The sequence below is a fragment of the Saprolegnia diclina genome (genome assembly GCF_000281045.1).
Source record: "Saprolegnia diclina VS20 unplaced genomic scaffold supercont1.4, whole genome shotgun sequence".
Lineage (NCBI taxonomy): Eukaryota > Oomycota > Saprolegniomycetes > Saprolegniales > Saprolegniaceae > Saprolegnia > Saprolegnia diclina.
In genome coordinates, this window is record NW_008246071.1 from 336,373 (window position 1) to 351,206 (window position 14,834).

At 59.7% G+C, this 14,834-nt stretch overlaps 8 protein-coding genes across 9 annotated transcripts; 4 read left to right on the plus strand and 4 right to left on the minus strand.

Moving 5' to 3' along the window:
• The first annotated feature begins 191 nt into the window (after positions 1 to 191).
• On the plus strand, positions 192 to 2,491 carry SDRG_01820 (hypothetical protein). The gene is made up of 6 exons (XM_008607370.1): positions 192 to 599; positions 652 to 1,377; positions 1,438 to 1,554; positions 1,603 to 1,881; positions 1,940 to 2,092; positions 2,138 to 2,491. The coding sequence occupies exons 1-6, from the start codon at positions 273 to 275 to the stop codon at positions 2,303 to 2,305; spliced, it is 1,770 nt and encodes a 589-aa protein (XP_008605592.1). The 5' UTR covers positions 192 to 272; the 3' UTR covers positions 2,306 to 2,491.
• Positions 2,376 to 3,083, minus strand: SDRG_01821 (hypothetical protein). The gene has a single exon (XM_008607371.1). The coding sequence runs from the start codon at positions 3,019 to 3,021 to the stop codon at positions 2,464 to 2,466; it is 558 nt and encodes a 185-aa protein (XP_008605593.1). The 5' UTR covers positions 3,022 to 3,083; the 3' UTR covers positions 2,376 to 2,463.
• A 795-nt stretch (positions 3,084 to 3,878) lies between these two features.
• On the plus strand, positions 3,879 to 5,385 carry SDRG_01822 (the record flags this gene model as incomplete). 2 transcript variants are annotated; one of them, XM_008607373.1, is made up of 6 exons in its annotated part: positions 3,879 to 4,158; positions 4,226 to 4,308; positions 4,355 to 4,485; positions 4,531 to 4,648; positions 4,697 to 4,925; positions 4,967 to 5,385. In XM_008607373.1, the coding sequence occupies exons 1-6, from the start codon at positions 4,072 to 4,074 to the stop codon at positions 5,018 to 5,020; spliced, it is 702 nt and encodes a 233-aa protein (XP_008605595.1). In that variant the 5' UTR covers positions 3,879 to 4,071. The 2 variants fall into 2 exon arrangements, with proteins under 2 accessions (XP_008605595.1, XP_008605594.1); XM_008607372.1 differs by having other exon boundaries at positions 4,072 to 4,167; positions 4,967 to 5,020.
• Positions 5,063 to 5,800, minus strand: SDRG_01823 (hypothetical protein; the record flags this gene model as incomplete). The annotated part of the gene is made up of 4 exons (XM_008607374.1): positions 5,063 to 5,281; positions 5,328 to 5,409; positions 5,459 to 5,681; positions 5,734 to 5,800. The coding sequence occupies 4 exons, from the start codon at positions 5,798 to 5,800 to the stop codon at positions 5,063 to 5,065; spliced, it is 591 nt and encodes a 196-aa protein (XP_008605596.1).
• Positions 5,801 to 6,169: 369 nt separating this feature from the next.
• SDRG_01824 (hypothetical protein) lies at positions 6,170 to 7,984 on the plus strand. Its single transcript, XM_008607375.1, has one exon. It carries the CDS (start codon positions 6,400 to 6,402, stop codon positions 7,891 to 7,893), a length of 1,494 nt encoding a protein of 497 aa, XP_008605597.1. The 5' UTR covers positions 6,170 to 6,399; the 3' UTR covers positions 7,894 to 7,984.
• A 76-nt stretch (positions 7,985 to 8,060) lies between these two features.
• SDRG_01825 (hypothetical protein) lies at positions 8,061 to 10,352 on the minus strand (the record flags this gene model as incomplete). Its single annotated transcript, XM_008607376.1, has 1 exon — positions 8,061 to 10,352. One exon carries the CDS (start codon positions 10,350 to 10,352, stop codon positions 8,061 to 8,063), a length of 2,292 nt encoding a protein of 763 aa, XP_008605598.1.
• A 343-nt stretch (positions 10,353 to 10,695) lies between these two features.
• On the minus strand, positions 10,696 to 13,507 carry SDRG_01826 (hypothetical protein). Its single transcript, XM_008607377.1, has 12 exons — positions 13,156 to 13,507; positions 12,959 to 13,111; positions 12,720 to 12,914; positions 12,469 to 12,668; positions 11,962 to 12,424; positions 11,870 to 11,913; positions 11,611 to 11,823; positions 11,504 to 11,569; positions 11,396 to 11,462; positions 11,235 to 11,342; positions 11,067 to 11,183; positions 10,696 to 11,019 (listed from the first exon to the last, which is right to left on the minus strand). The coding sequence occupies exons 1-12, from the start codon at positions 13,258 to 13,260 to the stop codon at positions 10,720 to 10,722; spliced, it is 2,031 nt and encodes a 676-aa protein (XP_008605599.1). The 5' UTR covers positions 13,261 to 13,507; the 3' UTR covers positions 10,696 to 10,719.
• SDRG_01827 (hypothetical protein) lies at positions 13,354 to 14,747 on the plus strand. Its single transcript, XM_008607378.1, has 4 exons — positions 13,354 to 13,685; positions 13,733 to 13,813; positions 13,870 to 14,558; positions 14,598 to 14,747. Exons 1-4 carry the CDS (start codon positions 13,528 to 13,530, stop codon positions 14,708 to 14,710), a joined length of 1,041 nt encoding a protein of 346 aa, XP_008605600.1. The 5' UTR covers positions 13,354 to 13,527; the 3' UTR covers positions 14,711 to 14,747.
• The last annotated feature ends 87 nt before the right edge of the window (positions 14,748 to 14,834 follow it).

Genomic DNA, 14,834 nt, shown 5'->3' on the forward strand with positions numbered 1-14,834 from the left:
GGTTTGCGTCACCGACACATCTTTGCCTGGCGCACGTGGCAAGTGGGCGCCGGGTACTCTTCTCTTGGCGAGGGCCCGCCGCTTGCCTTGCAGAGTGTGTCGTCGTCAGAGCTGGTGGTCGCGTCGGAGGTCATGTTTTCGGTCGTCGATCGTTTGTTCGCGAAGCTCCCGCCGGATCGCCAGGCACGAGCCTCCAGCCAATAAGATTGCGCATTTGCAACCGCCAATCAGGTGCGGCGACGGGTGAGGGCCAATCCAAGAAAGGCGGCCCGATGCTGCACGTGCTGTATGGGAGCGCGACGGGCACGGCGGCCGACGTCGCCGAGATGGTAGGTCGCATGGCGGCCGCGCGCCAGGTCCCATGCGCCGTCTCTGCGATGGACGACTTTCCGATCGCGTCGCTGCCGAGCCAGCGCTACGTTGTGTTTATCGTCGCTAGCAGCGGCGACGGCGAAGCGCCCGAGAACATGGCGCAATCGTGGAAGTTTCTTTTGCGCAAGAGCTTGGCCGCCGACTCGTTAGCCAACGTCCGCGTCGCCATCTTTGGTCTCGGCGACTCGAGCTACGCCAAGTACAACGCAGTAGCCCGCCGCTTGCAGGTCCGTGTGCTTCAACTTGCAAGAGATACTCACCCCGTTATGGTGATGGTAGGCGCGCCTTATTCAGCTGGGCGCGACCGAGATCGTCGAGCGTGGGCTCGGCGATGACCAGCACGAGCTGGGCTTCTATGGCGCGCTGAACCCATGGCTCGAGAAGCTGTGGGGAACGGTCTTGGCCCTGCCACCGTTCCAGCTACCGGACGGTTTTGTCGTCGATGACACACCGCGCCTGACGCCGCCCCAGTACCACGTGACACAAGTGGCGGCAACGACCGCGTCCTCGGTGCCACACACGTTCTACGCCGCGCCCAAGACGGTACTCTCGGCGCACAACGGCGAGATCCTCATGGCCACCGTCGCAGCCAACGACCGGCTGACGGCCGCCGATTGGACGCAGGACGTCCGGCACCTCGTGCTCGACATGTCGTCGGCGCCCGTGCCGTATGCCCCCGGTGACATTGCGCTCTTGTACCCAGAGAACACGGACACGGCCGCAATCGATCGGTTCCTTCACCGCCTCGGGCTCGTGCGCGGCACGCAGCTCGTCATTTCGCGCGTCGACGGCGCGCCAGCGAGTATCCCGTCGCCCGTCTCGGTGGACGATCTCATGCGCAAATACCTCGACATCTTTGGCACGCCGCGCCGGTCGTTTTTTGAGCGGCTCTCGCTCTTTGCATCGGACCCGGACGAGCGCGAGAAGCTGCTCGAGCTCGCGTCGCCGAGTGGCGCGGATCTTTTGAGCGACTATTGCACGCGCGAGAAGCGAACATACGTCGAGGCAAGTGCAACCAGCTGCGCCCCGTGGCACCCGTTCACATCCGCTGATGATGATGTATAGGTGTTTGAGGACTTTGCGTCCGTGGCTGTGCCACTCGAGTGTCTTGTCGAATTCATTCCGCGGCTGCAGCCACGATCGTACTCGATCGCGTCGGCCTCCGGGACCCACCCGTCTTCGGTCGGTTGAAGCTACTACTCTTCGGTGCACCTGCTTATCCACGCCTAGATTGAACTGACCATCGCCCTCGTCGAGTTCCAAACGCCCTACAAACGCCCCAAGAAAGGGATCTGTTCCGCGTACGTGGCATCGCTTCCTGTCGGGGCGACGCTTCCGATCTGGATCAAGGCCGGCCTCTTTGCGCCACCGCCGCCAAATGCCAACGTGCTGCTCATTGGACCTGGCACGGGCGTCGCCGTCATGCGCGCGCTCATTCAAAGCCGAGCGGCGACTGCAACGGCCACGGGCGAGACCCACTTGTTTGTTGGGTGCCGCCACGCCGCCAAGGTGCGTCCCACTCTGGCCCTTGCCTGTGATCGGCTGGTTGAAGTAGCGTGCCAACTAGGACTTTCTATACGAAGGGGAGTGGCAGACACTCGTGTCCACGCGCTCGCTCACGTCTCTCCACGCGGCGTTCTCGCGCGACTTTGGCTACAAGCTCTACGTGCAAGCCAAGCTCGCCGAAGCCAGCGCCATGGTCTTCCGCGTCCTCGCCAATGTACGTGACGGCAGTGCCATGGAACGCACTAATGACTTTGCACAGGGCGGCTACTGCTTCGTGGCCGGCTCGGCCAAGCGCATGCCGACAGATGTGTACGAGGCGATTCGGGACATCGTCGTCAACGAAGGCCAAGTATCCTTGAAGGAGGCCGAGACGTTTATGAAGAGCTTGGTCCGCCACAAGCGGTATGTGGTCGAGTCGTGGTCCTAGTCGACGTAATCCAAATACATCGCGGAGAGAAGCGCAAAGCTAAGGATGGGCAAGGAGATGGGAAGGATGATGGGAGTCGTAGAAGTACATGAGTATAATGATGCGATAGTTGATAGGGATGTTTAAATACTAGATATATAAGTTACGGCGCGGTCACCTTACTCTCCGATCGAGAAGGTTTCGCTGTCGACGAAGAGCTTGCCGTCCATCGACATGAAGCGCACAAAGTAGTCCTTGTCCTTCGTGAGCGACGCAGGTACTTGTTTCAGCACAAAGAGACCGTTGTTCTCGACGTGATCGGCGATGATCGTGTACGACCGCGTGTTGGTCAGTGAGCTCTTCTGAAGCAAGACGATGCGGATCTCGGCGACCGAGATGTCGAGCGGCGCCCACTGCAGGATTGCGGGCTGGCTGCGGCGCCAGTGGGTCTGCTGCTTGGGCGCGCGGACGTTGAGGAGCTTGGGCGTCGTGGCCGCGCGGGCGAGGTTGCCCCAGCTCTTGGAGCGCACGAGCTGGCGCGGCGACGTCTCGGGCGTCGAGGGCAGCTCGGGAATGTCCATCGCGCTGTTGTGTTCGTAGCCAAAGATCTCATCTTGGTTGTTCGTCGTCATCGGGGTCATGGTCTCGCACTCCAACATGGTGGTGGGTAGTCTGTCGGTCGTCGCTGGAGGTCTTCTCGGGTCGCGAGAAAATTCGGAAATGATGGCTTGCAGCATCCGGCGGCGTCCGAGATGTGTTTAAACGCACCCCCAGCTGGGTTTGGCGCACGTTTGACCCGGACATTTCTTATGGGCGTGTGACGCATGTTTTATTCGACCGCCGATTGGCCACGTGCGGAATCTCGCGTGTTGATTGGCCATAAAGCCGGCAACGTGCGCATGTTTCATCCAATCAGCGCGTGGGGATACAAAGCACGGCGTTTTGGACACAAGAAAGTTTCAATAAAATTGTGGTCGCCGGATGATTATTATGGCGTCGATTGGGCCGCGCAAACCAGCAGAGACAGGCTATGGACATGAGGTTTTGCCTGCTTTTCTGGGGAGAAAAAAACGTGACAAGAGCGGTCTCCAGCACCACGAGGTCAAGCGGCATGTCGTTCGCCCGCAACACACTTGCCGTCGTGAGTGCCAAGGGTACGACACACATTATATCGCCGTGCCTCCCTTGAAGCGACCGTTGGCCTTCGGTTGCTTACGCACGCCTTTTTTCGGCGTGCCACTTGCGACGACAGCGGCTCTGCCCACGCTTTTATCTTTTTTATCTCATACGCTGGCGATGACGGTGTCGCGAATCTTAATCTCTTTCGAAACAGCACTCTCAGGATGCCCATGGAAGCCGGCGCTTCGATAAGAAGAATTTGGCCTTGTCGTTGTAGTAGCTGGACCACGCAGCTGCGTGTGATGGATTTCGTTCAGCTCCCGATGTCGACGATCGCGAGGTGTCTTTGTTACCGTGCAATGCACGTGTCAGGCTCGACCAGTCCGCAGTAGAGTTCCGACACGCGCAATAGAAGAGGCATCACTGCATCTTTGCGGCGAGAGGACTGGCCCGCCGAGATGCACTTACAAAATTCATTTGAAATAGACGCGCTGCTGTCGCATACCGCACGCGGCCGCGTGCCATGACGGCTTCTGGTGTTGGACAGGAGGCGACTCTGAAGCTTCTGCGCAATCAGATGCGCCACGACCGTCATTCTGCTTGGACCAAATTTCCAGCTGCGTATCCGGATTTCGAAGCTTCCGGACAAATTCACTCTTGCGCTTTGTATGCGTTTCTTCGAGAGCCGCCTCCGGATACGCATTCTTTTTCCGGTCAATTGCCAACGGGACGCGACGCACAGCACGAGCACGATGGTGGGCCAAGTACGACGACGACGATGGCGTGCGTCAGCCATGGCGACAGCTCATCACGCTGGCGTAGGAGCAAGCACAGACGCAGAAGGCCATCACGCTCAAGGGCTCGGCGGCGATCGTAACCGAGTTCTTTGCCTTTAGCATCAACAAGTACGTCCAACGCAATCGCGAGCCAACGCTGATCCTGCGCCTTTAGTATTCTCTACCAGCGTGGCATCTACCCGCCGGAAAGCTTCACACGCGTGTCCAAGTATGGCCTCGCCATGGTGGTCACGGCCGACGAGAAGCTCAAGGCCTTCTTGGCGACCGTGCTCGAGCAGCTCTCTGGTGGACAGCCCCCTTTCTGCAGGCGGACTGAGGTGTTGTGCATAGGATGGCTCGTAGCAGGTCACGTCCAGAAGCTTGTGCTGGTTGTCGCAGGCGTGGATTCGAACTCGGTCTTGGAACGATGGGTTTTTGATGTGTTCGCCGAGCCGCCGAACGAGCACGGGTACCAACAGCGTACGCACGAACAGCCTGTCTCACACGTGCATGCTAGCGACCGCATCTCGACCAAGGACGAGCGCGAAATCATGAGCGAAATCCAAGCCATCATGCGCCAGATTACTGCCAGCGTGTCGTTTCTCCCCCTTCTCAACGAGGCGTGTGCGTTCGACCTCCTCCTGTACACGGACAAGGACCTCGAGATTCCCCAGGCGTGGGAAGAGTCGGATCCGCGCTTCGTCGAGAACTCGATGCAAGTGCGTTTGCGTTCGTTCACGACCAAGGTACAGATCTATCCCGATGGCTCTGAACGCCATGTTGCCAGATCCATCGCGTGGACACGCTCGTGGCGTACAAGGACCCGGATGCGACGGCGTAGAGACCGACGCCCGGACAATGTATATGGGAATGGATGATTATCTTAGTCGGTCTTGGCCTTGGTGTACTTGGCGACCAAGGCGCCGACCTCCTTGTGGAACGCAGGGCTGTCGAAGTGGCCCTCTTCGTCAAAGAACGTGCCAATGTACAGCTCGGCCTTGACCTTCTTGGACGGCGTGAGCGTCGACTCGAACGTCAGGTGGTAGTGGTCCTTGTACTGCGGAATGCGCGTACGAACGTAAAACTGATCCTCGGGCCGCGCCTGTGGGATGTCAGATCATCGAGATGTGGCGATTGAAGATGCGCACCGTATCCGGGTAGACGCGTGCAATGATGTCCTTCTCGATGAACATGAGGTAGCCCGTGAGAAGCGAGTTGAGCACAAAGAAGCTAGCCATAGAGGATGAGGACAGGAACAGAGCGATGGGATGTGGCATACCCGCCTGCGCACGCAAGGATGATGTTGCTGTCGTCCGGGAACGGCGTCTCGTGCCACACCGTGCCAATGGCAAAGGCGATTGCGACGACCATCGTGAGCATCTTGAGGTTGTCCGTCTTGTAGTTGAAGCCGTACTTGACCTCGTCCTTGAGGTGCTCGACGACGCTGTCATCGAGGAGGTTCTTCACCGCGGCCTGGTCGCCCGTGTCGATCTTCGTGAGCGCTACTCATGCCCATGAGTGTCCTCTCCACGCAGTCGACCATGCATCTCGTACGCTTCTCTTCCTCGACCTCGTCGATATCCTCATCTTCGTCCTTCCGGCGGGAAAACCAGGCGCCCATCTTGCGTCGCAATGTATTCCGGTCTGTCCCCACATGCCACGCGGCCAAATTGAAAAGACCTCTCTTTTTCGATGCCATCGTATCATATTATAGAGTACACTGAAATAGTGTAAATGTCTCCACCAACTATTATGTTGGCCGCTGCAGATGCAAGCGATACTGTGCTAACTACCCTTTCAACCCACCCTGCAGACAGCAGCACGCGTGAATGCAACCGCAGCGGGCCAATGTACCCTCGAATACGCACCAGCACCACGGAACCATACACTATTTCAAAAATACTTTCTGATTGGACAAAATACAGGCCAATGGTGAGGCGACAAATGAATCCTCCCGACCAAGGCCGACGTCATCATTTTGCATCCACGAGGCAGCCGCGCGGTGGGAAGAGTCACACGGGCGCATGGACCATGGCTTCAAGTTGCCGCTTTGGCGCGTGCGAAGGGACAGGTTATAGGCGTGAGCAAGCCCATTAGCGCATCGAGCGTAACCCTCGGATTGCAGCGGCCGTAATCGCAATCCAAAAAATAATTCAGAAAATTTAAATAAAACCGACCGAATCTTTCGTCGTCAGGGTCGCGACGAGAAGTGCGAAAGCGATGGAGCCCGCTGACGTCACCGACGACGAACGTCGCCGCTGCTGCGTCTCGCCGTTCGGCGCCTGCGGGCGCTGGCTACGCAGCCTCGTCGAGCTCTACGGCCTCCGGACGCTGGCCGTGCTCTGCGGCACCAACTTGCTCTCGGGCCTCATCTCGATCGACCTCTTCGCCGTCGACTACATGTTCAAGGACGAGTTCCATCTGAGCCCATCGTCGGCACAGATCTCGACGACGACGCTCATGCTGCCATGGGCGCTCAAGCCGATCTGGGGTCTCATCACGGACACGGTCTCGATCGGCGGCTTCCACCGCAAACCGTTCTACGTCCTCTGCGGCTGCTTGGCCTTTTGCTGCACGTCGCTGCTGGGGCTGCCAAACGTCGTGAGCTCCTATGAGCTCGCATTGGGCGTGCTCCTCCTGCGCTCGGTCGGGTACGCGTTCATTGACGTCATCATCGACGCGGTCCTCGCGGAGCAAGCGCGCAAGGACGTGGCGTCGGGCGCGCAGAACCTCCAGAGCATTGCGTCCTTCCACAAGGCGCTCGGCGTCGTGCTCGCATCGATCCTCAAGGGCCCACTCATCACTGCCCTCGGCCCCCGGCGCGTCTTTACCGTCATGTCGTTCGTCATGCCTCTGCCGTACGTCGTGCTCTCGTGCGTCATGGTCGAGGCCCGCAATCATTGCACCGACTCGATCCGCGTCCGCATGCGGCGGCAGAGCCGACTGCTCGCGACCTCGTTCGCATCGCCGCTCGTGTGGCGGCCGGCGCTCTTCCTCCTCCTCTCGATCTCGCTCTCGCCGACGATCGTCCAGGTTTACTTTTACTTTGCGACGAGCGAGCTCGGCTTTTCGCCCAACTTTATCGCGTCGCTCTCGCTGATTGGCGCGCTCACGGCCATGGCCACGACCCTCTTGTACCAAGCCAAGATGAAGCACGTCGCGTTCCGGTCCGTCTTTGTTGGCAGCCAAATCGGGGTCGTCTGTGCCAACGCCGCGACGCTCCTCCTCGTGACGCGCACCAACGTGAGTCTCGGGATTCCCGACAAGGCATTTGTGATTGGCGAAGACATTGCGATCGTCATTGTCAAGTACATGCAGATCATGCCCATCACGGTGCTCTGCGCCAAGCTCTGCCCACGCGGCGTCGAAGGCACGATGTTTGCGGGCTTTGACTCGATCATGAACGGCTCGTACCTCATATCCGGCTACCTCGGCGCGCTCATTGCGCAGCACGCGGGCATCACCGAGCGCAACTTTGAGCACCTCTGGATCGTCCAGCTCATCATTGTCGGTTCGCGCTTGCTCCCGTTCTTCTTTGTGTTTTGGCTCATTTCCGACGACATCAACGTCCTGACCACCAACGCCGCGCCAGCCGAGCACGACGGCAATACTGGCAAGAAGGACGCCCACGCAGCGCTGCGAAAAGACATTCTCATGCTACCGCCCGTGGACGCGGTGGCGAGTGTGACCGAACTGCAGATCCGACACGTTTAGCGACACGTCTATCACTGCTGGCGTGATCTAGTGTGTGCTGGAATGTACTGTCTTTTATATATATTGTCATGCGACGACGAGACTACGTGGGCAAATGAAAGTGTCATGTCATAAGGACAATCAGTTCTGATGGGTGCGAGGGGTGGCTCGGGTTGACGTGTATGACATCAAAGGTCGTTATGGAGAATATGGGCGTCAAGGAGCTTGCTGTTGGACGCCTCGAGGATGTTGGCGATGTCGTGGAGCATCGCAGTGCCGACGCCGAAATCGCAGCTCCCAAGGATCTGCGTGAGGATCCAGTCCAAGCGATGACAGTACTTCTTCTTGCCAGACAGTAGTGGCGGCGCCTCGCTCGCAACCTCTATGATGTCCTTGGCCACGTCGACCAAGATATTGTGGACAGCGATCAAGTCGAGGTGCAAAAATCGACGCCACTCGTCGTCGACCACGCGCCGAATTTCGCGCATGTTTGGGAGGCTGGCGCCCAGCGGCAGTGGCTCGGCGCGGGTGGCATACCGGTACGTGCGGCACTGGTCGGCATACGTCGCGTTGATCGTCTTGCGCTTGCGCAACGTGGACTTGTTCTGGGCTTTCTGGAGCTTGTTGCGCCGATCCCGCTTCTCGCGGTAGGCGGTGGCCGCCTCAAAAGCCTCCGAGGCGCGCTCGAAGGGCGCACTTGTAATCGCTGTCAAGAGCGCCATCGTCTCCATCGGCGCACCGTCCGTCATCACAAGCCCCGTCGTAAACGCGCCGGGTGCCGTCGGCCGACCCGCCGGCCACATGTGCTTGTCGGAGCCGAACAAGTCGATGAGCTTTTCCAACTCGGGCACGATCTGGACGTGACCACAGACGCGCAGCGCGTTGTAGACGTGAAGCACGAGTCGAGTGCGAACGCTTGTGCACAGCAGCACGTGCCCCGGGGCCCCGTTGAGGTGCGTCGCGCCCGTGAGAAGAAACTGGCCGGCCATGTACGGGTTGAGCCACCACCGCGCGCGGTTAGCGTCAGAGGCAAACTTGCGGTCTTTGGTCACGACGCCGAGCGTCGCTTGGTGCGACGCCGATACAGTGGCGAGGAAGGTGTCGAGTCGCGTGTCGGGCTTGTTGTTTGCGGTCGCTCGCTCCGCGCGGCGGCCTTGGCGGCACAGAAGGACGCTCTTGAACTGCTGCTTGAGCGCATCGGGGATGGTCGCAGCGACCGAAGCGACCGTAATCGTGTCGCGGCCGGGACCGTCCACGATGGCCATGGCCCGCAAGAGACACGATATCGCGAAAACGAGCATCAGGGGGGCTATCCCGATTTTGTTGTCGAGGTACACCTTCAAGACCGGGAGGAACGGACTCAAGCCTACTGTCTCTGACACGAGCTTGAGTGCATCGGTTTGGACCGAGACAGCGAGCCGCGGTACGACTCTGCCGACAAAGAGCCAAGTCAGCTCCTCGAATGCGGCGGCCGAAACCATGTTGAGCTCACCGGTCACGTCGCGAGAAGGCTTCTTGAAGTAATGATGAACCAACATGAGGTGGCTGCCGTGCCGTGTCGGTAGCAGAGCGCTGAGTTCACTTTTGAAAAACGCGTGGAGCTCGGTCGCTTCTTCCTCCGAGCGCGTCCATGACTGGGCGATCTGACGCAAGTTGCCGTCATTATTGTCGGCGTTACGCGCGTGCACGCAGGTAGTGACGGCAAGGTCGAGCGGCACGTCTTGCTGAAACACGAGATGCTGCAGCGAAGCGTTATCGGAGAGAAGCACGTCCATACACTCAATCGACTCGATGTACGGGACCTCGAGCGTGAGCTCCGAGAAGAGCGACTGCACCGCGATGACGCAGTGGTTGGTGACGGCCGTTGCGGCCACGAGCGACGTCTCGCCGCGCTTGAACGCGGTCCAGACAGCTTCGACCTCGTCCAAAAGCTCGTACATATCCCGAAGGAAGCAGAGAGTGTGGAACCGGTCGGCCTCCAGCTGCGCTTGGCGAGATGCGCGCGCGGCTTCTTCCGACGTTGGAGCTGGTGGTGGCACAAACGTGGCGCCATCAAACGGCGGCAGGTCGGCGTCAGCATCATCCGCCGTGTCATCCAGAGCCAGAGCTTCAAACACGTTCGAGAGGCCCTTGGTTGCCGTTGGCGGCCGACCGCGTGGTGTAAGCATCGCCTGGATCGCTCGGAGCACGTTGAGAAAGTAGAGATGGCCTTCTTCGGACGGCAAGCACTGAGAAGCCTGCCAGCGTAGGCGGATGCTTGTCGCCAGGTGGCGCCAGACATCGGTCGGGACTGGGACGCCTGCCTCGGCAACGGCGATGGCAGCTGCCCAGATCTGGCCCGTGGTCCACACTTCGTTCGTCGCCTGGATCTTCTTCGTCTTCTTTGCCGCTGTGCGCTGCAGCCAGCCGAGAAAGGCGTCGGTCGCAGCCTTGTAGCGGTGCCATCGACCCGACGGCTCGGTTGGCCCTGTTGCCGCCATCGGGCCAAGTCCAGAATCAGGATGAATCCTGATTCAGGACTCGTGAAAGTCCTGGGTCAATAGTGAAAGTCAAGTGACACAAATATTGAACCTAATATAATGAAAGACTGGCCTGAAACAAGGGCATGACATCCTGGTGATATTCAAGCAGCTTGAAACGAATGCATTGAGCAATTCCTGCAACATGGCAAAGCAGTGAGGTCGACGCTTCTCAAACGTCCATTGATGCTGTTCCCTCTCGACTCCTGCAGAGTGCGCCTGATACCTTCGTTCTCCACTGTGCAAGTCGTCAGGTCCGCCGCAGGAGCTAACGAAACGACGCCGTGGGAAGGACTCTTTCATGTGGCGTGGTTTCAAGAGCTCTCAATTACGCCCGCGAGTACGAGTACGCGTTGAGGTTGAGACCGAGTTGGGCGAGGTCGTGGAGCACTTGGGCCTTGACGTCAATGACGTTCTCGAACGCCACGTCGTGCATCGACGCGGACGGGTGCAGACTCTTGGGCGCCACAATATGCATGGACGCGCGTCGCATGCGCGTGAGGCCATGCTGCCGCGTCGCGCGCCGCTGGTCCCGGGACGCAGCCATGACGAATGCAAACTCTTTGCGAATGATGTCCGACAAGTACGACGTTGGCGCGACTTCGACGCAGATGTAGCCGTGGTAATTCTAGACAATAGTACAATTGATGTATACCAAGAGGTAAACGCGACAACCTCGATCGAAAGAAGGCGCTGGACACTACCGGGCGTCGATTGCTCTGTGAAGCGCACCATGTGCATGACCAAACTGTTCCAGCCACGACGGGCCGCCCAGTGCAGCGGCGTGTCGCCCTAGTTAGCATGACAGGATCCGCCCGCATAAGATCGTAGTTGTCGACGCACGTGAAAGTCTTGGTGGCTCACGCAAGCGCCCTCGCTCAAAAGAAGCTTGACGACGTCGAGTCGCCCGGCGCGCGCTGCCTCGATGAGCGGCGTCGTTTTGCTGAGCACCTAGTCATCCAAGCGTCGATGCCAACAACGTCGACTTGCATTGTTCTTCGTACGCTGTCGACCGCGTCGACGTCGGCGCCCATTCGCAAGAGGTACTCGACCACAGACACATGGCCCGACCTACACGTATTGTACGTCTTTCTACGATTTCCGCATCGCACCAGCAAGCCGTGTGCAACAGCGTCCGCCGGCCTTCGTCGACGTCGCGGTTGTGCAGCACGAGCAGTCTTCATGCGGTGTTTAGCTCGGAGGAGGAGGGAGGACGTACTTGGCCGGTGACTCGATGAGAAAGTACTTTTGGAGCACGTCCAGTTTGCCCGTTTTGGTCGCACTCCAAATGTCGCCGTCGTACTTCATGAGAAACTTGCGCGCTTCGGCCCGCCGCACTTTTTCATCGTCCGTGTCGTCGTCGCCTTCTTCAACGTCGGCCCGCGCTCGACTCACCTCGTCGAGGCGGCGCTTGTCGGCTTCGTTTTTGAGTCTACGCTGGTCATTCGGCGAGAGACACATGTCGTTGACGTGCGTACTTGTAGTGCTTGGACCGCCGGCCATGTAAAATCTTGTCTTTGGCCTACCGCCCACGTCGTGCCCACTTTAGCCACGGCGAACGAGTGCGTACCTTGCTCGACGACGCCGTGAGATCGACCATCTTGGCGTGCTTGTTGCCACTTACGTCGTCGTCAGGTTCGCCGGCTTTTCGCGACAGTTTGTTGCGCCGATCGCGCTCGCGCTCCTCGCGCTTGGCCCGGAGCTTGGACGGCAGCTCCTTCTTGACATCGATGCCCGCAGGCGTCGCTTCCATCGGCGCTGCTACCATTGGCATCTGGTTGCCACTAGCATCGGCTTCGTCGTCCATGAAGAGCGACTGCGCGAATGCTTCCATCTCGCGACCTCGGTCCTCTTCGGGAATCCCATAGACGGGTGCCGTGAGGCCCGCAGACGTTGTCGTTTGTTCGAGTTGCGACGCCAAGAGGTGCTGAAGGTCCAGCGATTCAATGCTCGAGCTCGCGCGCGGTGCTATTTGCTTGCGCGCGGCCGTGGCATTGGCTACGTTCTTGCGACTGCTGCGCTGCGCTTGCATTCTACAGCGCGCGCTAAATACCGCCCAAAACGCACACAAACGTACGTATTGAAGACAGCCGAGTTGCGCTCGGAGGACGTGCGATCCATGTTGTTGCGCGCGTCGGCCTCGGCGCGCTGGCGCGACTCGACCTCGCTCCCGACTTTGGCCTCGAGCAGTGCAAAGTCCCGCGTCGCTTCCGCTGTCATACGCAGCCCTTCCTCGAGCCGACTTGGACCATCAATCCGCCGATACGCCATGCGAATCTAGTTGCACATTATCAGTGTTACTGACGCCAGCGCCATGGACGAGGGCACCTTGATGATGCGGGCGCGCATGTCGCGCGCCATGATGTCAATGCGCGGGTTGTCCAGGATCGGGCCATTGAGCTCGGGGCACACGACGGCGTCGGTAAACGTCTGGGAACTCATCGCGTTGAGGCCGTTGAGAATGCGCAAGCACTCGTCGCCAATGACTTGCTTGCCGTTGCAGAGGCGCACGACGTCGGGGCTCTAGTCGGACGCGTCAGAAGTTGATTTGGTGGGTGGTGTCGCACCGGCGCGCGCGCCTGAACCAGCTTGATCTGGTGGCGCTCGTACACGATGCACGCATTGTGCGCGGCCTGAACGATCGTTGTCGCGCCAACGCCATTGCGGTCACGCGGGTCGCCCAAGTCGTTCTCCAGCGCGTCATCAAGGAGTGTGCTCACCTACGCGCCGTCGCACAAGCGCTTGCAGGCCACCGAGGCAGTACCTTTTCATACGCATCGCTCGTCCACTTGAACGGATCGGGCTCCGCGGCCAAGGCCTTCTCCAGCTTGCCCTTGATCGAGCGCAGCTCCGTCGCCATCGACGCCATCTCGAACCGCCACGCTGTTAGATATGCGGCAATCACACCAACTTGGCTTGTTATAACACTCGACGGGGCTTCAAGTTAACAGACCTACATTCTGCTTCGAGGGGTGTAATCGCCGAAGGTCCAGGCGCCGGACGCTGCAGATGGTGGCCACGAGAAGCAGCCCTTGCTTCCACAGGGCGCAGGTGGCGGCTGCAAAGCCCCGTGATCGACGAGCTTCGATGTGCGTCCTGCTCCTATTTGCGGTGGCTGGAACGGTCAGTTTGAAAAATGCAAGGTCGCATCGTGGTCGTTGGCGCGGGCGTCGTCGGGCTCACGACTGCTCTGCAGCTCTCGCTGGATGGTGTTCCGTCAAGCTGCATCGTTGTGCTCACAAAGGATGCGTCCGAAGACACCGTGTCCTGCGTCGCCGGCGCTCTCTGGGAAAGGTACGCGCGCCTGTCTCCTGCTGTACGTAGCTGACGCTGCATTCTAGCCCGCCGTACGAGATGGAGGCCAACCCGACAGCTGTCGGGTGGTGCGCGACGACGTTGCACAAGCTCACACAGCTCTCGCGGTACGTACATATTCTGCAAGCGATCTCTCTCTTCTTACGGTTCAGTCCATGGGCAGGGACCACCCCGAGACTGGTATCCACGTTGTCCCAAGCTTCACCGCGAGCGAGCGCCCGCTCGAGACGAACGTCGACGCCAAGAACGCGTGCACGAGCTACCGCGAGTGGGAGACGCCGTCGAGCGCCAACGCGCTGCTGCGGCGCGCTGGTGTGCCGGAGCTCAGCGACAAGTTCCGCCACTTTCAGACGTACGATGCACCGATCGCGGCCATGGACGTCTACCTCGCGTGGCTCAACGCCGAGCTTGGCCGTCGAGGCATTGTGATTCGGCGCGAATGCGTCGCCGACCTTAATGCGCTCGCCACGCCCGACACGATCGTGGTCAACTGCACCGGCCTCGCCGCGCACGCGTACGACAAAGCCATGTACCCGTGCAAGGGCCAAGTCGTCCGTGTCCACGCGCCGTGGGTGCGCGCAGCGATCCTCGACATGGACTCGGGCGCGTACATGATTCCGCGCCCGAACGGCGACCTCATTTGTGGTGGCACGAGCGAAGACAACCAGTGGGATTTGGTCATCGAGGACCACGTGACTGAGACGATCTTGCGCAAGTGCAAGGCGATTCTGCCGTCGCTTGAGCATGCGCGGGTCCTCGGAGTGCGCACGGGCCATCGCCCCAAGCGGCGCGGCGGCGCGCGCGTCGAGACCGAGGCGTCGGCGCACGGTGGCTACGTCGTCCACAACTACGGTGCGTCTCTTCTTCGTGGCGGACTCTCATACTGCATAGGCCACGGCGGATCCGGCATTTGCTGCTCGTGGGGCACAGCGATCGACGCCTCCAAGCTCGTTCAAACCTGCTTGCGGCAGATCAACCAAACCCAGCATTTGAGCAAGCTCTAATTCTACATGTACATTCCTGCACCTTCAGCGTCATCCATTGTTCGACTTGCAGTTGGCACCTGCTTGCACAAGTTCAACCCACCCGAGCCACGTCGCAGCCGTAGGATGCTATGCACGTGGATGC